The sequence below is a fragment of the Solea solea genome, chromosome 14 (genome assembly GCF_958295425.1).
Source record: "Solea solea chromosome 14, fSolSol10.1, whole genome shotgun sequence".
NCBI lineage: Eukaryota > Metazoa > Chordata > Actinopteri > Pleuronectiformes > Soleidae > Solea > Solea solea.
The window spans coordinates 22,415,844-22,442,123 of NC_081147.1; the positions used below are offsets into that span (position 1 = coordinate 22,415,844).

Below are 26,280 nucleotides of genomic sequence, written 5' to 3' on the forward strand. Positions count from 1 at the left end.
ATTACGTCGTCGATTATGTGCAACATCTCTTATCTTTGCACACAGATCATTTCAAGCCTTATCGGGTCAGAAGAGCGAACTACAGCACAGCTTCACCATTGTTTTGTACAGTTTTCCATATCAAGTACAAGTGTTGACTAACTATGACTTAACCACAAGTGACATGCACAACACCAGGACCTATAATCATACACACCTTAATCTGACAACCGTTTATACCATGTATGTTCCTTTGTCCACGTTAGATTAATCACAGATTATTATTCTTTTATTCTTACTATTGCTTAAATAGGGTTAAATGTCATTAAACCAGAGTTTGACAAAGGGATCCTGTTCCTTTCAAAGCTTAAGGCACATCTAGGTAATTTGGTGTTTGTATGGCAATCATTTTATTGACACATGCAAACACTTCAGACTTATTACTTATTTGTATACACAGTCAGCTCTTGCATTCATCCGTATCATTATTAGGTACACACAGAATGCCTGTAATGAAGTGTCAGGAGTGGCACTCAGGTTGGTATTCTGCTGCTTTTAGCTTTTCTTGCTTAATACCTTTAGCGGTAATGAGTGGTTATTTAAGTTATCTTTTGCTTTTCCAACCCTTGAGTTGAAAGTGCATGAAAATCATAGTAGATCAGCAGTTTGAGAAACACTAAGACCAGCAACAACTACATTAAGTGGTTCAAAATGTGCCTTTGAAATGTCAGAATACAAAGGCTGATGAGACATTTGTATTAACAAGCTGTTGAACAAGCTGTACCTAATAAAGTGGCAGGGCAGAGTGTATATGTATATGTACTGGATCTGTTACTGAAGAAGCTGGTTGACATCCTTCCTTGTTACTGCGTATGTTAGCACACAGTTCTCTGCATATTTGCTCCCACCGAGATTTCTGCCACTGATGAGTATGATCGGAAATATGGTGTGAAACTTGATGATGTCTGCCACCGAGTCAAACATCTAGTGAGAATATTTAAAAAAAAAGAAGAAAAGAAGTATGTTAGCCACAGTGAATATTTCTGAATGAATTATTTTCTACTATGGTCCCAGCTCGCCTCGCCTCGGCATGGCACAGCATGGTTTAGGTTGTTTTTCCGTTACAAAATAGTACACGCGACACACACACACACACAAACGAGTGACTAGTGACTTGTAAAGCAGTTGTTTTCAGTGTAACTGAATCATTAGAATCAGTTCATTAAAACTATTTATTTCACTTCGTCCATGACCGTCTGAAGTACAGCGGCAGGGTTTGTGATGCCGCTCGCCACTTCGCTTATTGGTACTGGTAATTATTGGGAGATTAACCCATATTTTAAGGATTGTTAAGTCTTTTTAACTCATGTACAGTTCGGCATTGTTCGGCTTGGTTCTTGTGTCAGACGTCTCTTCCTAGGCACTCTGATAGTATCGCCTCAGCTCTCTTGAAACAGGTACTAAAAATAAATACTATCGCTAGTGGAAAAGCAATTTAACCGTGCTGTGCCGAGGCGGTGGAAACACGGCATTAGTGTGATGATTTCTGTCCACTCACGTCATTGGATCGCTGTCCGGTTCCCAGTACGTACTTGCCGGCGCTCTCAATGAAGCGAATCTTCACGTTGTAAACCTTCTTCTCGTGATACACGGACAGAACCAAGGGTTCACTGTTGGTGTTGACGGAGCAGTCGCGCACCAAAAACGCCCCATCCTAATGTCGTGATGAAGAGGAGTTCAGCAGTATGACAAGATAAATGCTACAGATTTTCTGTTTTGTATTTATGAATGCATTAGTGGTTATTTAGGTAAACTCTGTATCGGGGCTTACATTTGATTTCATTTAGAAAGACACAATCTCGCTCACCTTTTAACCTGGCATCAGGCACAAATACTTTGTAACTGTATTTAAGTACAAAAATTAGCAGATCTGTACTTTGTTATTTATATTTCAAGCAACTTTTACTTTTACTACACTGCCTTTCCTCTTTATGAACTTTGTTACTCGTTACTACCAAATACAATCAGAAGAAGAAGAGTTGGTAATGGTCTGTACTTATATAGAGCTTTTCTAGTCTTTATGATCTGCTTTATACTACAGTTTTACCATTCAACATGGGGCTAAGTGTCTTGCTCAAGGACACACATATAGACTAGCAGAGCCAGCAATTGAACCCACAACCTTCCAGTTGAAAGACAACACGCCCTACCACTGAGCTACCATGGCTCAATCCTAACTCCTTACTTTTACTTCTTAAATTTAAGTATTTTATGTCAGAAAATTACATTTGATACTTAAGTACAATTATATACTTTAAGACTTTTACTTAAGAAATATTAATTAGTGACTTCAATTTCTGGTAACTTTTACTCAAGTATCCCTTTTAGGTACATTTAGTGAGCTGTGGATTAAGGCGAATGATGCTCATGCTGCCCAGGACAATAATTACAAAGTCATTTAACCTCAAGCTTGTTGTGGCAGCTATTGTCCATGAGCATTACTCTTCCCTCGTGTTTAATTAAGTTTCTATTTGACAGTGCTTGTGCGCTAATGCATGACATGACATGAATCACTCCACCACCAGTGTTTTTTATGATTAATCGTGAACCGATTAGTGTTTCTGTAATAGAGCACACATTGTTAAACATTAAACTGTCCCTGTATGTTTCCCCTCGCTGTCTGAACTGATTTTCTCCGGCTATGGGTCCAGACTTGCTCCCACCCGCCCCTGCGCTGCCGCTGTATACACACAAACACTCCCAAGAAGGACGTTAAGATGCATCCAGAGATTCTGTACCTTGTTCACCAGGTGCAAGGCGTGTTCAGCATCTGCTCGATTACAAGCCCGAATGTACCAGTCTTCTTCACAAGACATCTGCCAGCAGAGTTCAATGATTAGTGACTTTTTATGTTTATTTATTTGAAAAAAACATGTTTATATACAGTTTACCTGCTGTGGCTTTTCCTTTGGAACAAAGTCGTGCTGATCAAAGTCTCTTTTGGTTTGAGGCCACTCGTGGTGATGGTGTTTTTCCGGCGCCCTCTCTTTAAGGAGATGTCAATGTTGCCTTATTAAATCACGGCAGCTGTGTTTTGACACCAGCGATCTGTGACAGTACTCACCCGGGTTTCGCCGAGACCTGAACGAAGGAGGAGAGAGCACGATGTCAATCCATACATGCACGTAACGCGACACAACTCCAGAACTCCAGAAATCAATGTGTCACCTTGAGTCTATGTGACGTGTATCCTGATCCAGAAAGTGTCTTCTATGATTGATGTGCAGGTCTGAAACGGGTTCTGGACTCTGTGGACCTAAAAGCGCCATTATAAAAGCCGTTAAAGACATCACCAAAATGACGTTCACATATTTAGCTCAGTCTAGTTCTTACCCGTGGCCTGTGAGCTGAACCCGTTCTGTCGAAAGTAATGAAAGGATATGAGACATGACACGAGCGGTCTGTTACAGGTGCCGTGTGTAAGATTTAGCAACATGTATGAGCTGATTATCCCTCACCTCAACCTTTCCTTTCAAATGTGTGCGAGAATGACATGAAGCCTTTAGTTTGCATTAAAACTTGTAAAAAGACGCTGGTCCAAAATAGCAGCCTGACCAAGGTTATAATAGTTTTGAAAACAGGAAGCAGCTGCCCCCCTTCATTAATTTTTTAGGTTTTTTCAAATGAATTCCATGCCTGGCCTCCAACTCAACTCTGTAGGTCCTGTCAGAATGATGGATTCCTGATTGGTCTTCCCAGCCTCATAACAGGATATACAAAGATAGCAATTGTTTAACTCCTTACCTTTTGAGTGCTCCTTTCTTGTCCACTGAAACAAATAAATAAATAAATGAATGAATAAAAGAAAATAATATATACATAAAAAAAGAATCACAGGGCCTCAGTCTTGTGGCTGTAATAATTTTTCTATCCAGCAGATGGTGCTACAGCTGCACAGCACAACCTGGACTCTCAGACGGGGAGTCCTCTCATCTTTAACCCTTCATTTCAGGGACATTCTTTGTAGCAGCAATATCAGCTCTGACACAAATGACAATGAAACAGCACTCACTTTCTCCAGCAAGGTTTGTGAGGAGTGAGTCCGGGTACTGAGTCCAGCTCAGAAGGCGGAGGTGACGGAGAGCACCTGGAAGAACACCCAAGGCCTTTTATAATCCACTGGTGATTTATACTTAAATAGTCATTATACATAAATAGTCATTACTACCTGTGTGAGTGCTGAGGGGAAAAAAGAAGAAAGAAAGAAAGAAACGTTATTATAATCAATGCAGTTCACACGCACAGAAACATTACATGGTTACAAGTACAGCTGTTTACCTGCTCTTCTGTCTGCACAGTTACAGACTTCGTATCTGTAAAATCAGCATGTTAACATGTGTCATACTGCTGTGGGCAAGTCGGGTAAATTCTGCATATTTGACTGCATGTTACCTAATCTAATCTTTCTTCTGCTAGGCTTCAGGTCTCTGTTTACAGCAGGCGCTGTGATTTCAAAGAACAAATGCAGAGTTACATGTTTGTCAAGATTGTTTTCATGTGGTAAAAGTACTATATGTTACAAAATGTACCCGTTAAAAAAAGAATAAAAGAACCAACGTTATTAAAAAGTACTAAAAGGTACAGAGTATGACTATGTATATACAGTATATTCATTACAAACATGTACAAGCATGATAAAATGTTGCATAGTGAATTAAATACTAAATAATGGTAGAATATCTTTTATTATAAAATACAATTAGGTTGCATAATTTAAGTTTTGAACACTACATTATGAAACCACTCGGCTACAACTGCACACACAAGCGATTGCCTTGACTCGTGTTTCTGGTCACCTGACGAAGACAAAAGCACCAGACAATAATCTACACATTATTTGCAGATACGACTATTAAACCATATTATTGTTCTCCGTATTCAACCAGAGCTGCAAATTTAACACTTTTGTCTTATTTTCAAAAAATTGCTGTGGATTCTTAATACATTTGAAAACATTGGCTACTTTACCTGCAAAATGAGGGGCTTTTCTGCGCGGACTTCTACAGAGGTTGTTGGAGTTACCCTAATAATAATAATAATGATAAAATAATAATAAATACATAAAATTATACTAATAATAATAATAATAACAATAATAATAAGAAGAAAGATGAGGACAAGAAGCTGGAGAAGAAGAGGGAAACTAAATAACAAAATACAAAACATGTTATATATGAATTTTAGAAAGCAATTATACGTACGTACACATACACATTAGTGTAAAGACGTGAAAAATAATACATCATAATATATCAGAAGTAGCAGCAAATATAGAACATTAAAAAAAATCACTTAAAATCTATATTTCAAAGATACACAAACAACTAAAAGTTGCAGTTGTCAATTTACCTTAAAACGATTATTGGAAGTTGTGTTTGTCAGAATTATTTGCATTATTTTGAAAAGACATTTGAAGCATGCTCCTTTTTGTGCCATGTCATGTCATTTTTTAGTGATTTATAATTTTCATTTCATTGAAGCACTATAGATGCACCGTGATAGATACACTCAGAGAGTGTGTAAAATGTGTTTGGAGGAGAAGATTTACAGGAAGTTTGTGCTTTTACAGGAGGAGAGGAGAGCAGACCACACACACACACACACACACACACAAAAGAGGAAAAGAGGAAAACCTCACAGTGAAGTGCGACGACAGGCCCTGCGACGACGGCCTCAGAGGATCTCGGTCTAGAAGGCAAAAGAAACGTTGATTAAACAGTTTGAATTCACTGCTATACTTTCACACTCTGCCTCTGTATCAGTCCCGGTTACTTGGTAACTGTAACTGTATTGATTACAGACGGAGAGAGAGAGAGAGAGAGCACATTTAAGCACCACGTTCACTGTATGTTTAGTTGTAGACGTGCAGCTGTGAGGGCTCCTGGCTGTGGGCCACATCCACGCAGGAGAGTAAAGCCAGTCTGTTCACACTACATGCCTCTCCCTCTGCTCTCAGCTCCTGGGTAATTGTAATCTCCCGCTGTCTGACTCAGCCGACAGATGGCTCTGGAGACCCACTGGCAGATCATGCTCGTTCGGCATGAGCTCCAGCTCTCAGATCCACCACTGCTTTCATTGTCATCACAGTCTTCTATTACTATTCCTTCATTCAGCTCCTTTGCAATTACGCCTCCTGCAAACCTTTTGCGGAGGAGTGCACGCCGCTCACACTTTTAGTTTTACAGTTTGGTTTTTAAGTTTTAAATATAAATTATTCAAAGAGTATCGAGGCTGGTCACTTTACGAGGTAGAGAGGACACAAAGGGGCAGCTTTTAATAAGCAGACGGGCGACATGCTGAGCCTGTTCTTCTCTGCATTCCTTACAAGTAGTTATTTAAATTATTATTTAACTTGAACCAGTCTGGTGCTTCTCCTCTGCTCTCTGAACTCTCTGAGCCGCTCACTAATATCTCCTCATTTGTCGAGCGTTCTCTGTAAACTCTGTGGATGATTATGCGGGGGTAGAGCGGCAGTTTCTGAAATCCTCTGGCACCAAGCGCCATGTGAAAGTCATTTAAATGACATTTCTTCATCATTCTGACGCTCTCAGTTTGAACTCCTGCTTGCATTGAGTAACAAACAGTTCAACACATGTGTATATAAAACACTACATGTTTATTAAAACGCTGCCTAGTTGATGAATGATGAATTCTAAATGTAACGTAGCTACTTTTTCCAAATACTCTTTGAAAAGTTGATGTCAATTTATTTTTAAATGACCAAAAACCTCATTCGATCAAGGAGAAACAAAACTAGTTTTGCGAGAAGTGAGACTTAAATGACTCACAAGGGCATCAGACACACCTGTGCCAGGAACGAATGAGTCGATAAAGTAAAGTACCGGCATAGTCCTCGTTCATGGGCCTCGCAGGAAGTATGCGCAGCCTCAGCGCTTCCTCTTGGTCGTCCACCACGTCGTATTCATGCTCCGTGGCGCTTCTGGAGCTGAGACAACCCTGGTTGTTCCTTCTGAGGGTTCGATCCTGTGTGAAAGACACACCCCATACACAACCACAGGATAAAGTACCATTATGCCAACTGAGTTCATAGAAAATGAGAAGCTTTCAGTGAGAGAGAACAGAAAGGTTGTGTGTTATTGTGTGTGTGTGTATAGCTTGTAATAAATCGTCTTGGCTTTAGGGCACTACTATGAGGTGTTGCAACACGACCCACTACGCTCGCCTCCTCAGGTGTTTCCTTTTTTACTGACACACTCGCACAAACACCAACATGCACACGTTTCAAGTCAGACATGGGGGGGGAAAAACCCACAATCACGGTGTTAAAGGACGTGCAAAGCGATGAAGAACAACGCTCATGACTTTGTGACAGGAAACCAAGTTTGACTGATTAAAATAAGTCGCACATGTAAATGTTATCAAATTTCCTGTTCCTGTTCAACTGCTTTGGTTCTCAATGAAGCGTCTCTGTGTGTGTCTGTGTGTGTGTCTCTGCTGGAAGAAGTCCATTATCGACAGTAACCTGATACCTGGTACTTTTTTATTCTTTTAGCACCTGCTCAGGCGTGGTTCCGAGCGACCTGAGCCGATGCTAAAACGTGACTTCGACAGACCGCTGGCCATAGTTTTGTCAGAGAGCGTCTTCACTGGACGAGTCATGAGCGCGACGTACGACCACTGTTGTAATGTAACGAAGTACAAATACTTCGTCATTGTACTTGAGTAGTATTTTCACATATCTGTACTTTTTACAACTTTTACTTTTACTACATTACATTTCCTAAATAAAACGTGTAGTTTTGCTCCGATACATTTCCCTTCGTTACTCGTTACAACAAAATAAAAGTTGAGTTGGTGACGTAATGCCTGTTTGTTGTCGCTAGTTGTTTTTAGCGGCACCAGCTGTTAGCCGCTCAGCTGTTAGCCGCAGATTTCGGCTCCAAGTAAACTTAAAACTCACCAGCGGCTCGTCGTTTACCGTGTCTGACACCGAGGCTCTGGTCTCCGGGTTTCTGTTGTACACTCCGGACGCCGGGTTTCAGCTATCAGCTGTTAGCTGAGCGGTGAGCTAATGAGCTCACGCAGATTTCGTCTCCAAGTTAAATTAAAACGCAGTATGACGTCACCACAGACGCATTTTATATCAGAAAATTACTTTTGGTTACTCAAGTACAGCAAATGTCAGGTACTTTAAGACTTATACTCAAGTAATATTGTAAAAGGTGACTTTAACTTCTATTCAAGTCATTTTCTGCTAAACTACTTACGTTCTTTTGCTCAAGTATCGCGTTATATAACGTTATATAAGACTGCGTACGACACAGGAATCAAGCCAAAAGTTCTAGATCAGTTTAAAAAGACTTAAAGAATCCTGAAAACATACGTTAATCTCCAACATTTAGCAAGATACATTTCTAACATCTCAATATTTAACAGAGGATTCTGATGTATTTAGTGACAGCACTGCTGAAAGCATTAACTGAAGTATTAACTGAAGCATTTACGTATTTGCAGAGCAAATGCAGTAGTGTAGAAGCAGGTGCGTTTACTCATGAGTGAACAATAAACCACTGATAAAGCCCTCCGCAGCGTTTGAGGTGGAGTTACTGTAACTATGGCTCCGGAGAGTTCTCAGCCACACCACGGTTCTCAAGCTGTGGTGCGTGCACGCACCACCGGTGGTGCGTGCACCACCGGTGGTACACAAGCTTCCCCTGGCAGTACGCAAGCTTCCCTTGGTGGTACTCGGAGGAAAATCAGAAATACTGTTCTGTGCGTAGAAAATTAAATAATAATAATAATTAGAGTCACCTTATCGCATGCTCCATCTTAATCTAATGACACTATACCAGTGTGTGAAGTATATGTGAGGAAGAGGAGGAGGATTATGAGAGAGCAGATTATCCTATAAGGAATAAATCTGTTGCTGATTTTGCTCGACCTATTTTCACCGCTGTATTTTAACATTCGTGATAATGGTGTTAATATTTTCTCAGGTGGTATAAAGAAAGGTTTACTATAACATTTGAAGAGGAGAAAAATCTGCATTTGCTTTATAGGATCATTAAGGTGTAAAAAAAATGTATTCTGTAAAATATTCCGTAGAGAAGCTAGATTATTATTATGGTGAGGATGAATTATGTTATCAGTGCGGTTTATAAGTCACAGCCAATCAAAACATCTGCTTCTATTTAATTTAAAACCTGAAAAAAGTCTATGGCTTTCCTTTTTCTACACCCACATGCAAAGATGCAACAATTTATAGAGCAACTGTGCGTCAACCATCCCATATTTATTAGGTTATTATTCAGAGTTATTCACCGAGAAATGCAGGGGTATAATTTGAGTGTGTCAACATTGATTTTTCTGACTTCATGATGAATATTTATGTGATTTAATCGTCTCTAACCAGCTAAACGTATTACATTTTTAGGTTAGACATTTCATTTCACATGTTTTTTTTTAAATTATAACTGCAGAATATGCTCCTTTAATTCCATTAGAAAGCTGTCACAACTCACCACCAAGTCCAATTATGTAAATGCATTAACACTGACATTAATGTGTCACTTAACAGTTTAATTACACGGCGTCGCTCGGCCTTGTAGCCACATTGGATTCAAACTCTTCTAAGTGCTTTTAAATGCACGTATCATCACGCCCTTACAGGCGCACAGTGGCGTTGCATCACGTTAAGTGTTTGCGTCTGTTGTGCGTGGGATTTTAATCTTTCGTTACAAGGACGTGGCACGAAATGGCTTTATTTTGAAGAGTCACCGTGACCCTGGAGGTCCCTGGAAGCAGAAAAAAAACAATGTTTGCACCACCTCTATGCTGCGTGTCTGCAAAGCACTGAGAGCTTCTATTGAAAAGCAAAGTGAAAGCGTCGGATTAAAGAGGCAACATCAAATATTCACTACTTTCATTATGGGCTGTTTAAGAATACATACGTCAGTTTAAATAAGGGTAGAAGGAATTGGCTTTTATAGATTACAGGAGCAAAGCCAGGGGTCGATGACCTTGAGTTATTTTGAGTTATTTTCAGGATGTATTGCCTTTTTACTCTTTATTTTTGGAGTTAAATCTTGCTTAATTTATCTTATGATAATTATTAGTTGTAAAAAAAAGGTAAACGTAAATTGGTGTTTTATTGCAAGTATGATGGATCACGTACGTGTATTTTAAGAAAGCGTGTTGTTCATGAATTTTAATGATTTTTGCTTACAATTCAATGGGGTTTTTTTGTATGTGAAGTTTAATTAATTCATTCATTTATTCACTTGTGCAGTGACACCTTATAGAAATAGAATAAACTGACTACAGTGACAATAACCTTCCTTCACACAGTTTATTTACATTACAAGCCGATCATTGAGGTGATTATTGTGCAGTCTAAATTCATTAGAGCAAAAATAAATAAATAATTGAAGCATTTATGTTGAATTATTATTTCAATTTAACTCCGAATGTAGCGAGAACGTGCACTTGTGAATTATCATAAAAGCATCCAGTGTCCCAGTGTGTTGTTGTGGCTGCGCACTAACAATGACAGATCAGAACCTCTCTCTTTGCTCATTTCTGTACTAAAAAGGTAATTATCATTGGGCTACAAACTCCCAAAGTTTCCCCAGGGAACATTCAAGTGGAACCAGCAGGGGAAACGGCACGGACGCGGCAGCAATAACTCACCATTATCACAGTCGACTCAAGGCTGTTCCCTCTCTTTCTCTCTCTCTCTCTCTGCAGCTAATGAGCGGGGGAAACAAAAATGGGAAACATCATTAGTTTTAGGGAGTCACTAAAAACCGTGGCCTTCTTACACAGTCTGTCCTTGGACTTTTTCCACTTCACACAACGAAGATGAAAGACAGGGTTACATAGGAAAACACATGGATGCTTGTTTTTACACTTCTATGATTCAGTGAGAAAGAGACATTTCCACAAAATGCGTTGTTTTCTTGTATTATCACTGGTTAATCCCCATAACATCCCCGAGGTGCAGATTAATTGTTACTAGGAAGAGAATAAAATTAAAGTTATGAGACTGTTTTATTTAACTTCTTTTGCTCTGCTTGATGTCTTCTTGTATTTGTTGTGCTTTTGCCTTGATTTATTTTGACATTTTATCATTTTTGCCATTGCTATTCTTATTTCGGTCTATGAGGGCTTTTTCTCTGTCAAATCACTACGTAAACTTGTTTGTTTTAAAGTGCTATGTGAATAAAATTATTGTTATTATTATAATAGTTATTGTCGTGTAAGCAATACGTTTTCATATAGATGTCATCACGCGCTAGCATTTCCCACATTAGACAGAATACAAAGCACAAAGACACAACTCATAAAAGCAAACTCTAAATCTAAAATCTTGAGCTTAATGAAAGGTGCTTTACCAGTAAATTAAGGCTCCACATAAAGCAAAAACATATATATATATGTCATTAAATATAATATAATAAAATGGACTTTTCATTTGACTTCCATATTTACTCTCTGCCCAGAGTCAGACACATGAGTCACATCCTCCATTTGTGAAGCACTGAGGATCCTTTTTTTGAAAGACACGCGAAAAGGAAGAGAAGTGCAAGGTCACGGCCAATCAATCACTCTTTGATTGTCATATTTATGGACTTTGAATCCTCCCTGACTGTGAAGGAAAGCAAAACAGGAAGCAGGAAGGAAACTTGCCCCGAAATAGAAGTTGGGACTTTTATGAAATTCTATGGAAAAATGTAAAAAAAAAGACACTACAGGCTACCGACTCACAGTCCCACAAGGGAGAGTCAAAGTCAGTGTTGGATTTGGCACTTTGCTCCGATACTCAGCAGAGCTGTCTGTTTACTTTGCTGAGCTTAGACGGCAAATGGGAAGAGGTGTTGGAAGAGAAGAATTAGATTACCAGCCACTGTGCTTGAGCAGTCAGTGTAGTAAATAAAACTTTTACCTGCTGGAAACTGGGTACGGAAGATTTGTGGTAACGCGGAACACCGCGCTGCTTAAAGATTTGTGAGCTGGCTTTGCTGTAGGCATCGAGAAAGGGGCTCAAAAACTTCACATAATGTGTTTGACTTTCATAAAATGTCTCATATTGTTTATGAAAACCAGCGACAGCCAATTTACCCAATTGAGTTCTCTTGTGTGGCAAATTAAGTTAACTTTCGCTAGATTTACGATCATTTAGAGAGTTCACATTTTCCAATTATAATTTTGTATACATAGTGTATGAAAGTAAATCAAACAGCAAGTGGAGGCTTTTGAAAATTTTAATCTCATCTTGAGCAGAAACTTCAAAGACTTGATATTTTCAGCGTCTGTGTCGTTTTGGTTCGTATACGCAGTCGTAGATACGTTAAATGTCACCTACCTTTCTCAGAAGACGCTCGGCGAGCACATCTGTGGCGGCGAGTGTCCAGAAGTGTCTGTCTGGTTTGGTTACGGAGGTAATGAGAACACAGTTTGTGTTTTCTCTCTCATAGAGACACATACACTCCTGCAGTCAAACAGCCCACTGCAGTAACCCAAAATGACTTCCTGTGTGGTGAATAACTGGCCTCTTATGTGTCTCAACAGTTTTGTTTGTTAATGGTTTTTTTTTTCTTGTGCATCCTTGCGTGGATTTCATAGGTTTTTCTGTTCATGTCAGTACAGAGTGTGGAGTTTGTAAGACTGGCACATTCTTGTTTGAAAATGTGTACAGGGCTAATTTCAGCCCCACTCGACCGTGTGATATTTTAAGGGTCCTTGAGTTTTGTGATCATTGTTTCCTGTGTTACCTTTTGTTTCATGCAACCACAGGGCAAACAAAAAAAAAACAATCCTCATCTTTGCGAGTTCTGTAAACCAGGGTCAAATGAATTTAGGTATATACTCCAAGTTTGAGAGAGGAACACAGTGACATTTCAACGTCTGCTCTCCCAAGTGCAAAAAGAAGCAGGGTGACATTTTCCCTTTTTAATTAAGTCTGACGTTTTATTCAAGCTTAAACTTTCAAATAACATTTAATATTAGTTTTCATTTCGTAATTCAAACAGCAAAAGGAGCCAATTTTTTTTTACGGCGCTCAGGTGAATCAGGGGTAATTATGTACATTGCTGACTTAAACCACTCACATAAACCAAAAATGCAGACAATGAGGGACATTTAACTCAAGCCATTAGCCCTCATAACAACTGAAATGGGGCAGAAAATCTGCTGAATCATGCTGAGAATATTTTCTTATTCGACCGTAAGGCCGGGTTTTATTGGCCCACGTAGAGGACACAGTGACAGCAGTTAGCGATGAAGAGTTTCAGCCAGTCCAGGTGATGTTCTGCTTAAAAGCATCCTCCTCTAACATTCAAGAGAATATAAGCACTGCTGGTCACAGCTTCTTACAGTCATTTTTGACATTAAAACATAAAGAAATATTCTTTTTGGTCAAAAATTGTGACATAGAAATCACTGCATAAAATCACTGCAGTCAGAGAATCACATGTATTTTAAAAAAGCCACATCGGCACAACACTTTTCTATTGGACAGAGCAGCTGTAACAATCTGACATTGTGCAGGGACACCTTGAGTGTGCATAACAACGGAAACGACTGTTACCGTCAAACCAGGAAGTTGGTCTATAAACAGTGATGGGTGTATAAACAGCAGACTGATTGTCTTTCTGCTCAGATTAAAAAACAACCACGTCTTAAACCTGAATAGTTGGCCGACTGTTTATGTCTTCGGGGCCCAAAGGATATAGTTTTAACAAAATCTATGTTAGAAATAATGTTTAGGACTAGTCTGGTGAGGTATCTTCTATCTAGGCAAAATAATACTCATGTCTAGTTTAACTGAAATGAATTTGTAATTGTATGGATATTTTTCTCTCTCTGTTTATTGTGTCTTTTCTTTGTTTCTTTCCCTTTTTTTTTTCTTTTCTATTATATTTGTTTTAGTGATTTTGTATTGAGGGGGAGGATTTTATATAAGCCCTTTGGGCTTCTTTTCCTCTCCTGCACAAATATTTGCCTTTGTATTATGAAATACAATTCTTGTTTTATCATTGTGCATATGAATAAATAATAAAAAATATATTTCTGTGCTGACAAAGTGATTACAAGAGTAATTTGAACAAAATGCACAAGGATTTGTCTGAATCAAGCAAAATCAAGTTACAGAAATGAGAGGACTAAAGAGAAAAATGCCCTTAAAATCGGTCCCAGCCGTCACACAAAAGCACTAAAATACACACAGTTGTTATTAGGTACAGTTAGTGCATCAGTGCTGCCGGCATATGCCGCATATGACGAAACTCTCTCTTTTGTGTTCTTGTAAATGGAACACTGTGTCTCGCTGTCTGTCTCGACTGTATTCCAGGGCCTTTTCAAAAAAGAGATGCAGCTGAGCACAGATGCGCACAAGGTCAGCCTCTCTCCTGTGGTTTCTTCTGCAATGGTATAGCATGACTTCCTGTGAAAGATTGCCATCTAGCCTCTCATATTCTCACTGATGCTTATCGTTTGAGCCACAAGCGCCAACTCCCTGAACATCTCTACACCTTGCCGCCCCCCCCCCGACAACAGCCCCATCAGCCTGTCAATCTGGCAGCTCATCCTGTGTCCTCCTCCCAGCAGCCAAACTGAACAGTTCCCCCCCCCCTCCCTGTTCCATCTCGGACCTGTCATTGAGAAATAACATCCAGAGTCTCACCCTGGGGGGTGAGGAACATGGAGATGGATATGGATATGGGTGAGATGTGTGTGTGTGTGTGTGTGCTTGGTGTGTGGCAAAACTTTTTTAACAACATCTAATCAGCCAGTTATATGGCAGCAACTCAATACAATAAGGCACGTAGTGTCACGAAGTGTCAAGTCTGTTAGTGTTTTTGTTTTGCTTAGTTTAGTTATTGTGTTAGTTTAGGTTTAAAGTCACGTTAAGTTCATGTCACTTTTGGTGTGGGTTTGATTTTCACTTCCCCTTTTATTTTGGTAAATGTCATGTCTTCCTGTCGCGTAGTTTCCTCAGTTGTTTTGACACATCTCCCCTAATTCCCTCATGCACTTCACCTGGTGATCCTTTAGTAATCACTCGCACCTGCCCTTGATTCCCTCTCCCCTATATAGTGTCCCCAGTTCCCTTGTCATTTGCCAGTGCGTTGTTTATGATCGTAGAGTTCACATCAGCGTCTGAGTTTGTCTCGCCTTAGCTCAAGTGCCAAGTCTAGTCTTGTTTGTTCTCCTTCTGTGAAGAAGTGATTTTGATTTCGTCAAGTATAGTCTAGTTTAGTTTCTCCTTCTACGAAGAAGTGATTTTGATTTTGCCTGCCTTCTCAAGAGGAAAATAAAGACTCTTGAGTCATTCCTTGTGCCTCCTGTCTCGTGCATTTGGGTCCAAGCACTGTATTCACCGTTCCTAACACGTAGACATGGCCAAGTATCCAAGGTGGAGTGCTTTTTTGGGTTGTTATTGAGTATTGAGATTTTCCACACACAGCAGAGAATGGCCTGAAAATGTCCAGCGAGCGGCAGTTCTCTGAGCAACAAGGCCTAGTTAAAGTTGACATAGACCGGAAGCTCCAATTAACGTTGTGTATGTCTGTGTATCTGCGTCATGACCTCGTTTATGAAACCCTAAAGTTTCAGAACAAACAGTTAAGCCACTGCTGAGAAAATAGAGTTTTATTGTTTTCCTGGGCTCTGCGAAGTTAATTAATACGGGTGGGCTATAACATCAGAGGATCACTTAATTGTCCTGTGTACGTAATAAAGTGCACACAGAGAGTGGATAGTACTGAAATGAAGTGAGGGTTATTCATGGGTGTCTTATTGAATTTAAAGTGCTGTCTAAATTCTCCACAGGAAGCATCACCACCCAAAACCACACTAAGTTCAATATGATGACGTGTCAAACACCTGCAGTGACGCAGTAAGAAAACCACAGACACAGACAGAAACACATTTCTTATTAAATTTCACTGAATTTGACATCAAATTTTGCCAACATTACGTGACTTTTCTTGCCACGTCGCCCACTGACCTCGTAGTTCATAGCTAACTAGCATGCTAGCACGCCAAGATAGCAAACAATGATCTGCTAAACGTCTGTCTGTTCGTTTTCGGCACAGCTAGCGTTAGCATGAGCATCTGTTTTGCAGTTCAAATGATGTAGCGTTAAGCTAACCTTGGCCCGGTTAGCCCGTCTCCTCAAATGTTGAATATCAAGTCCCCGTTGAAGTAAAGAGGAAGGATTAGGAATTAAGAGGAAGACAAATTGTAATCGTATTAACACCAGCTAAAGGTGAATCAGTAAGGGATTGTTTTCTGCCGGTGAAAATGAGAATTCAGCATTATCGCCGCGGCAGTCTGGAGCTGTGATAATTGTTTAATTATGGGATAACACTCAGGTCACTGTTAATCAGAACCACAGTGTTGTGCCTGAAGATGGTTTTCAGATGAAGAAGAGAAATAGAGGTCTTTTCTTTCATCCTCTTTTTCACATTGCTATACCTCAATATACAGTCTTGTAGAATTCTTGTTTTCAAAAACTATGTCTCCAGACACAGCTTTAAGTTATTTGTAATATGTTTTTTATGCATAAAAGGAAGAAGACACTATTCTAAATAAGTTTCATGTCTCCGGAGACCTGACTTATACACACACTTAATTATGGATGAAATGACAGGCACTTGGTAAACTGCATCTCTTAGTCAGCGCATGTAGAAGCACACAGTAGCAGTTGTATTTTCTAATCTATAGCTTATAAGAGAAGGATGAGATAGTGTCATATGGTGAGATAAGATCCGAAAGAGGGAGGAGTAGGTATAGTCTGGCCGGTCTGGCTATCTCTCTGATGAGAGTGCGATTCAGCGGCGTGAATAATTAAAGCTGGGAGCACTGATAGGAATCTGTAGACGCTTGGCTCGGATAATACTGGATGGATATCAGGGGGCTTTGGTGCAGGGAGGTGGTGGCTGCGATGACATTAGTCACTCTCTCCGTGCCCCCAGGCAGCCATCAGGGCACAGAGCTGAAGGTCAGGTTGATGATGGATGGACAAAGACCAGCGGTGAATCACCGCTGCTTTTGACGAGAAAACGAATGTCCGGTACATGAAATATTATCCTCATAGAGGAAGATATCGGATCTGATCCTGAAGCAACGTGTCATGGCTTTGTGATCTTTGTGAGAAGATGTCGTCCATTAGATTGAAATGCAGTTTGTGACAAGGAGTGGTGGAAGGGAAGCAATGCATTTTTCCCCTCATTAGCAGAGGAAGCATACACTGTAGTTACATGATTGTCAAGAGTTTACAAATTTGTCTTCCTATCTACTTTCAGCCCCTATTTTTTTGATTGTTACCCACCGAAGGATGGAAAGTACTTGTGTGTGTGTTTGCTGTTGGTCAAAGGGTCACACTGTCAACTCAGATTTCCTCTCACCTCCCTATAATATCATCATTTTTCTTTTCTCGTTGCTCACTGATTCAGCCCTGCATGCGCAGGTTTGCAAGATGATGTGTTTGATATGATAAATCAGTCCCTCTGCAATCTGCTACAACGTCCCACTCAGTATTATTAATAGGTGAAAATTAAAATTCACACCATTTGTCTTGCAAATGATGCTGCTCCACATTTAGGTGACTACAGTGTGCAGCAGTTGAAACAAGCCTCTGTATGAACCCGACCTCAAAAGAGTATCCTCCTCCTCCCAGAACATTAGTGTGATTTTACACGGTAGGTTTCTTTCTCAGTCATCTCCGCACACTGCTCCATTCATTATAATGGTAGCAGTGTGTCACCAGAGCCTCCACAATGGCAAGAAGCCCCATTTTCAGGTCAACTCACAGCCAGAATGATTCCTTGATTATTCCTTATTTATCCCAGTCATTCCCCCCACTGCGGTGTTGAGTCTCTGGAAGATGTGTGTCTGAGTGAGACGAACCAAGGCTAATGAGCTGAGCACTGCTGCCTGCTGATTGTTAGGAAGGAGCCGTGTTTCACTCAGAAGACAAAATCACCAGCACAGTATCTTATTCAGAGGAATATGTATGTTTGCAATGCTAATGTGGAGGCGTTCGCTGCCTTGTTTATATTTATATAACACCCAGATGTGCATCTGATAAAGACTCACGTAGTTAATCTTTATCTGATTCGCACGTCGAGTACATGCAGTATTTTGCAGTGTCATTTACGTTTGAGATTAACTGGCGTGTAAACGTGTTTGGCTAATGTCAGACTGCATCACAATCTCATGTGAAGCCGAGGATGAGTCTGGAAATGGTGCAGTCACTTATCACTTTTAAGAGGTGTCATCAACGGACGTCTGCGGGTTAGACCTACATCCAATCAGACCAGTGATCTGGACAACGTATGCAGAGTGATGAAAAACGACACTAGTTTTCTAGGAGCGATGGCTATCTAGTAAGGGCGTCTGACAACTTTTGCCTTGGGGAACTCCGCAGCCCTTAAGCCAGCCCAGTGGAAATCACAGTGGTTTTGATTGATTCTCTTTTTAGGAGATTCTGAAGTTGGCTGAAACTGCGTCCTTGCCAGACCTTACTGCCAAGTGAAATCTAATCAGTGGCATTATGATTTTACAGGTATTGTTTCGCTGCACTTTGAACACATCAAACCGAAACACGGCACACATAATACTAAATGCACTCCCATTTGTGCTGCTGTAGAAACATGACGGCACAAGATGGTAGCCACCATATAGCTGGGCCCCTTATATTTTGATGTGTAGTGTAGTCAAGATTTATACAGAAATATTAACAGAAAACACACATTCACAAAAGATATCCAAGTGTAATTTCATGAACAGTGTATTAAACATGCATACATATGCAAAACAAAGAAGGGTCAAACTGATAAAAACTTCTATGTTTTCATTTCCTGCAACCTGGATCACACCGTGTACCGTTTTCATCAGTGCTTCATCATGATCAGCACTGATAGCATCCTTGTGTATCTAAAATAAGATAAAACAAGTATATACTTTGTTATACACTCAAAATTACAAAGCAGCTGCAATGTTGTGATTCACTTTGCTGCGTGTGGTTGTATTTATGTTCTGCCTCCTCCATTTTTCTTAGGGAAGTGTGCATTAAATCCCAGAAACTGCTGCTGATGAGGCCACGTGTATGTTAGTTTGCTGTAATTTGTGTTTGTGTTTTGTTGTTTTCACATCAGCATGAAAAAAAAGATCAAGTGCCATAGAGAACTGAAAAAGAAGCAACTATTTATATATACTATGCGAATTTGGAGCAAGAGAAAATTTGGATTGAAATTGGCACAAAGACAATTTCCAATTTGTGGTTTTGCATCTTCACTGTGTCACTTTTTACATCTCACCTACGCACCTCAATATAATGAGCCGAAATCACCTTATTAAACCTTATTAAAATTACATTAAAGTTACATAGACCTGGGAAGGTTTTGGCACGCACCAAGGGCTGGACATTTTCCCCCAGAGTGGACTTGAATGATTATTTTTTTAAATATTAATCTTTTAATTAGTTTCTGTCAAGTTCTCAGTTGATCAAATCCTTATTTCAGCTCAGTGCTGGTGCCGGGCAAAGAAATGAAACTGCCGTAACACGATGTACTATGGAGGTCAACGGAGACCCAACAACACGAAAAATGTTGAGTCTGATTCAGGCTGAAGGAACACGAGCCCAGATACGTTAAAGTTTCAGAGAACTTTGCAGAAGAAAACGTGAAGAAGGTCAAAATTCATCATTTGAATATATACTGTACATACACATATACAGACATTACTGCAACCAGTGGGACCAGGAATAATTGATGAGCAGTATAATGGTCAAGTCTAATTAATACATCCTCTTGTGCACTGAATCTTGATCTTTATCTCCTTGGTCACCTCACGTGCAACAGCCTGTTGGGGGAGCAGGCATCGGTCTCCCCGAGCGGCTGCAGGTTCACAGCTCAGGTCCTCGTTCTGGCTGCGGCCCTCCGGTAAATGTGGCTCTACATCACCTCAGACACAATCCATCCCCATTAACGTTGAGCGAGAGGAGCCCATTTCATCCTCATCCCCCTCAGCACCTGAGTCCGACAGCCGCTCCGTTCACATAATCCACAGAAGTCATTGCGCGGTGCCCCGCTCGTGAGGTTAAAGTGGTTTAAAGGACACGACGGGGCAGAGAATGGAAGCTAATTGACTGTGCAATGACTGTAATGATGTGATCCCGGCAAGAGTGTGAAAACGGTCATCGGATCCTCTGCAGACTGTGAGCTCCACAGCTGCAATTAGCGCTGCTGCTAACGGGGAATATAAAAGAGACGGCGCTGGTGCACTGAAAATATTGACTATTGCTCCTGGTGTGGACGAGCAAAGGGCAGATATTTTTACAAGCAGACCCAAGACCCACCCCTTTCGTCTGGATTGAATTGATTTATTTATGTGAAACACGTTGTGTCACATTCTATTTGTGTGAAAACTTTGCAAATAAAGATCGATTGATTGATTGCTTTCTCCCGGTGATGCCAAGTCAGCAGAAGAAAGCAGAGAAAGCTTCCAGATGGCTCTGGCTAAAGCTTAGTGAGCTAGTAGTCGCCACTTGGACACAGGTGGGTCACCTGGACAAGGGAGTCTGTTGTGTCCAAGTGAAGGCATCAAAGGATGCTTTGAAAACTAAGTCAAGTCTATGCAAGAGAGGGGGAAATGCCAGAAATCTTATATTTTTTTTTTTAGCAAAATAGTGGTTAAATATGAAGTCAAAATGTCAATAGCGTGTTGTTTTTCCTCCCCGACACGTCACCTCGGGGGATTATGACAGACTGACTGACAGCAGCACAGTCAACATTCTGACACTTTGAGCCGAAAAAGTGTGGGTCTGTTTTGCATATTCTCTACATTTAACCATGTTCTCTGTAAAATGTTTATCACATGTACGAGCTGGAGGAGGGATCCTTGCTCTACTTTCTGTGTTTTGTACGACTATGAACAGATTTTAAAGATGATTTCTAATATTTAGTGATGATTCCATATTCTTTGACACTTTGGAAAGGGTGTTACACTCAGTGGGACTAAACCTTTTTACAACTTCCCTTTACTGTAATATTTGTTTTACTCATGACTTTTATTAGTAGTCTGTATTAATCTGAATGAGACGTCGTCATAATTTAAAGAGGAAGTATTGGAGGAAATATGAAACTGTGCACATACTGAAGATCCCTTTTTGGGTGTTTTTTCCCACTTCCACCACTTGGTGGTGCCAGTATTCACACACATCTCTGTCTCCTCCTTGTTTGCTCTGTAAATATAGTGGATTTTATGACTAGATTTTATGGTGGACTCTCATAAAGAAGAATGTGTCAAAATAAGACAATTTTTTTTGCCTGTTATACCTGCAGACGGTTGTAGAACACACACACACACACAGTAAAACAGAGTCATGTCTGTTTGCAGGGTGACGCGAGGTTAAACTTTATTGTCCACAGTGGCTCCACATCAAAACACAACATAAATACAAAGGCAATGGAGTTAAATTATAGGCAATTAAATTTAGGGAGGCAATTTAATAATGTAACAATTAAACATTTTAATTGTACTCGGTAAAGAAAAATATTTACCTGTGGTAAGCAGATGGAATTGTGGGAGCAATGAAAAGAAGAGTGTTTTTTACTGTAGTGTGATGATCCCTGGTGATTTAGAGTAACAACCACACAATAAAAAACATATATTTGAGTTTTTATCTAGAAACTTTCACTTTCTCTTTATTAGTTTTGTTTAAGACATAAAAAATAAGTAAATTTAATTTGACAAAAATGTCCAGGGAGCTTGTGATGTTGTTGTTTTTAACATCTAGAATATAAAAACTTCAATGTTGACAAATACGGTGAAGTTGTGTTGCATAAAAAAATAATAACGATAAATACGAAAAATTATTATGGTATATACAGTATACGATTGCTGTTGAATATGCAGTGTTGTACTTTATTAGCACTAGAGAGAAGCCAAATACCAACCCAGCCAATGCAGTCTGAGGCTTTGGAGTTTGATGAATGATGATGATTTATTGAAATGGTAGTGGAAATGGAGGTGGAATGAGTGGGGAGCTAACTGACTGAGGCAAAGGGCAGGAGGCCAGTGAGGGATGGCAGAAGCGGCTGAATGAATTGGGGGGGGTGGGGTGGTTAGGCTGGAGGTAGCATGTGACACAGAGTATAAGTAGGAAGGCAAGGCACACTATGGATCCTCAAGCACAAGAAAGACAGGTAACAAATATCCAAGCACGAAACAACAAAGCTAAGTTCACGCAGGACATCAGAGACGCCTGAAGCGTTCACTACACCACTGAGGCTGAAACAACAATCTGGCAAAGTGAAGACGGAGTGAAGGGCTGGGGTAGATAAACTGCACGATGATCAGCTTGATGTAAGGCAGATGTGTCTAATCAGTTTGGAACCAGGAGGGTCAGAGAGGCAGCCACACACACACACACACACACACAAACACACAGCCGGTGTGGTCTTCTGTGGCTGCAATCCAACTGCTTCAAGATTTAACTTGCTGTGGGTTCAGCTATGATCGTTCGTGTACCGTGGTTGTATTGAGTGGTTATTTGAGGACACTCTCCTCTGATCTCTGGCATCAACAGAGTATTTTTCGCCCAGAAAACAGTGGCTCACTTGTTTTGTTTTATTTTCTAACTCTTTTTTTTCTGTAATTTTCTGTAAACCCTAGTGATGCTCGTGCATGAAGAATCCCAGCGGATCAGCAGTTTCTGAAATAGCCAGATCAGCCCTGTCAGAGCTGATAATGTAACAACTACGCATGATGTCACAATGACACCTACTGTTACAAAAAGAAAGTATATACACAGTATATATTCAGACTTTTTATTCAATATATTCTTAAATTAATTTCCTGAATGGCATAATATATGCCATAATATGTATACATATATATATATACACATATATGTGTATATATATCACACACACTCGAGGTCACCTTACAGAAACAATTACATTTCTTTCTTTACTTACATCCCATGTCAGCTGAGATTGGCGACCCTCATGTGGAGGATAAAGCGGTAGAAGATGAGTCAGTGAGTGAGTACCGGTGAGTGTTAGATGTTTACACAAGCTTACACTGACAGAATGTAGCTGTAGTGCTTCTCAGTTGGAAAGGATGCACTCTCACAGGTACTTTGTTCACCAAAGCCTCATGTGGAACAATTTATCTTCTTAAAAAGCTGACTGACCTGAGGTCAGTGGTCACAAATCTAACTCAAATATTTTAGTTGTTGTGAGCATTTTAGTCTGAAGAGAGTCAGCGCCGGATTTTCTTCTCAAACTAAAACGACAGGTACATTATTAAGCCAAACTTGAAGTGAATCAAACTTAGTTTTCATAATAAAAGATCAGCATGTGCAGGAAATATGATCTCGCTGACGTTGACTGTGACACGACTGTTGATTGTCACCGAGACGTTTGATCTCTTTGGGATTTTCACCGTCAAGAGTCTCGACAGTTTACTCAGAGTACAGAGGAAGAGGAACAACATCCAGTGAGTGACAGTTCCGCAGACAGAAAGGCCGCGTTTTAAACAGAGGTCAGAGGGCAACTGGAAAGACTAACTCAAGCTGACAGAAAGGTTACAGTAACTCAGATAACGGCCATGTCAGAATACAAAATGTCCAGGATGTCAAAAACCTCAAGATGCATTGGACTACATTTTTTTCCAAGTGTAGTTGTTTTAATTTGGTAATCTCTTTTCATTCCTAACATCCTGTCAAGTTTCCCACCTGTGTGATTACTTGCACCTGTGTCTCATTGTGTCTCCCCCCCCCTCCCTGTATCCTTACCTCACATCGTCCTCACCCTGCTGTGAGTGTTTCAGCACCTTGTGTATTTTCCTCAAGGGTTATTTGACCCTTGCCTTTTTTTGACCTTTGAGTGTTGCCTTGATTTTTGTTTGATCCAGACCATGAACTCTTTCGGTGCGTCCAGACAGACGTGCTCACTCTGCTCGCGGGGATGTGAGTAAACAGGTTTTAAGCTTGATGTTACATGGTGGAAAGTCCCAGAGTGATTGTAGGTTCTTCTCGGCTGTAGGTGAGTAACTTTTCATCTATAATTGATCGGAAGTAGCATCGTGATCATTAGGACAAAGATTACATTTTTGCTATAGTTTGGCGTACTGATCGCAGCTGTGTTTGGTAATTTTCTGTCAGTTATGTAAATCCGAACAAAGGCTTTCAAACACCAAAGTCACAAAATACTTAATGTGAACAAATCAGCAGCAGCAGCAGCAGCAGCTGCAGCAGCTGCAGCACATCAACAATGACCATGGTATAAAATCACACGTTTTCTCCACGGACTTAAGAGCGGGGAGTGACTGGTTTGCAAAGCAACACAAACTTCAGACAGAAGAGAACGTCTAATGGCAAGATAAAGCAGCAAACCTCTTCTTCAGATATATTTGTGACACATTAAGTATCTTAAAGTAGTTTCCATCCCCTCCTGGATTAATACTTCACCAGTGTCTTAACTGCTTCTCATGTGACTCAAGTGTAGCAACAGTGTAACATATAATGGGGTAAAAAAAAGAAGCTACTGTGGCCTAATGTGCACACAACAAGATGAAGAATAAGTATTTTAAAAAAACAAAAACTGACTGCATTGTGTTTTCCATACAAAAACTTGTCCTAGATTAAAAAAAACAACAAAAAAACCCATCTCTGCGTAAAGCCATGAAATTATTACATCAAACTGAGACATCAGGGTGCACTTATTGTTATTTCTGCTTGTAGATGAGGGTGGGGGCGTCGACTTTCATTCATTCATTTTCTACTTCATTTTTACTTCATCCTCCAGCTGACAGGCAGAGTACACCCTGCACAGATCGCCAGTCCATCACAAGGCCAACATACACTCACACTTATAGTCAGTTTCCAGTTAACTTAAACCCCACTGTTGCATGTTTTTGCATGCAACAAAACCACACACACACACACACAGGGAGAACATGCCAACTCCACATAAAAAACGGGCCTCGGTCAAAGTCAGGATCCACACTGGTGACCTTCTTGCCACTGCAACACTGTAGACTCAGTGTAATCTCAATGTGTGACTCACTGGTAATGGAAATGGTAGCCAGACATATTGTTAAACATTAACCCTTTAACCCTTTATCCTGTGAGTAATAACTTTCAATAACTGCCAGTTATTTACAATTTTACTGCATGTTTAAATAGTGTATGAACAATTTAAAATGAAGGAAACCCAAAAGATTTATTGAGAAAAAATATGGAGGTTGTACACGAACACCAGATTTTGCGTGTTAAATGTGAAATTTTTAACAGTACAACACATATTTAAAATAACACTTGTTTGAGTTTTTGTATCTATCTATCTATCTATCTATCTATCTATCTATCTATCTATCCCGAATCCTCATTTTAGCTTGAATGGAGGGAAACTGTTATCAATCTGTTATCAACCTTCAAACTGGCAGCTCCAGTGGCAGCCAATCAAATTATGTAATCCAAAAATCCCAGCACAGGCTCGAGCCCAGGGGCCAATGAGCATCTATTCTGGTCAAGAGGGGGCCGGTCTAGAGAAAATAAGTGGGCAAAATAACACAACTGTTCAGTCGGTTTTGGACAAGGACAAGGTTGTTCTCCCCATTACGGATGTTTTTTTGTTTTTTTTTGTCAGACAGAGTCCAGCCAACACTGGTGAACGTCACATCACCATCACTTTAACCACATTAACAACTCTTACCACAGAGTTAATCATGACAGACAGACACCGCTCTTGTCCTCCTTTTCAGTCACCTCCTGCACCAAGCGTCAGACCGCTGTCGCTGTCAAGTGTGAGAGCGCTGCATGTGTTGAAGGTGACATAGACCGGAAGCTCCAATTAACGCTGCGTTTGTGTGTGTATCTGCGTCATTACCTCGTTTATGAAACCCTAAAGTTTCAGAACAAACAGTTCAGCCACTGCTGAGAAAATAGTGTTGTATTGTTTTCCTGGGCTCTGCGAAGCGGATCGACACTTCCTTAATTTGATGTCGTCATCAGAAATCCTCACCACCGTAGCGCCTCCCGGTGCGGGCACTAGTCCGGGCACATCCGGTTGCGTACATTCAACCGCAGAAGAAGAACTACTCTCGTTGTAGCTGCTGAGATGCAGAGCATCCACCGTGCCAGAGGGGAAGCTGTGTATCTGAGAGCTGGCCTATCTATTACGTCACTTCCAGGTACCTGGCCAATCACAGGACAGTTGTAAAGCTCTCGTTGGCTGGCCAATCACAGCAACTGTTTGGTCTGAA

General features: G+C 40.3%; 1 protein-coding gene across 2 annotated transcripts; it reads right to left on the bottom strand.

The window, feature by feature from the left end:
* Nucleotides 1-2: 2 nt before the first annotated feature.
* Nucleotides 3-10,740, bottom strand: LOC131472700 (cytokine-dependent hematopoietic cell linker). Of its 2 annotated transcripts, none has more exons than XM_058650114.1 (14): nt 10,690-10,740; nt 6,882-7,023; nt 5,678-5,727; nt 5,008-5,062; nt 4,432-4,482; nt 4,052-4,352; nt 3,784-3,808; nt 3,373-3,397; nt 3,208-3,295; nt 3,104-3,120; nt 2,931-3,025; nt 2,778-2,855; nt 1,538-1,693; nt 3-963 (listed from the first exon to the last, which is right to left on the bottom strand). In XM_058650114.1, exons 6-14 carry the CDS (start codon nt 4,189-4,191, stop codon nt 811-813), a joined length of 777 nt encoding a protein of 258 aa, XP_058506097.1. In that variant the 5' UTR covers nt 4,192-4,352; nt 4,432-4,482; nt 5,008-5,062; nt 5,678-5,727; nt 6,882-7,023; nt 10,690-10,740; the 3' UTR covers nt 3-810. The 2 variants fall into 2 exon arrangements, with proteins under 2 accessions (XP_058506097.1, XP_058506096.1); XM_058650113.1 differs by lacking the exon at nt 10,690-10,740 and adding an exon at nt 7,961-8,143.
* Between the last annotated feature and the right edge of the window lie 15,540 nt (nt 10,741-26,280).

Bases quoted from the DNA above. Each gene is read 5' to 3' on its own strand.
- LOC131472700 (XM_058650114.1), bottom strand. From the start codon at position 4,191: ATGTATAATGACTATTTAAGTATAAATCACCAGTGGATTATAAAAGGC. The intron at 3,398-3,783 runs GTAAGGAGTTAA...TACTTTCGACAG, and splicing joins AAGAAAGGAGCACTCAAAAG to AACGGGTTCAGCTCACAGGC. The intron at 1,694-2,777 runs GTACAGAATCTC...TCACGACATTAG, and splicing joins CCTTGCACCTGGTGAACAAG to GATGGGGCGTTTTTGGTGCG.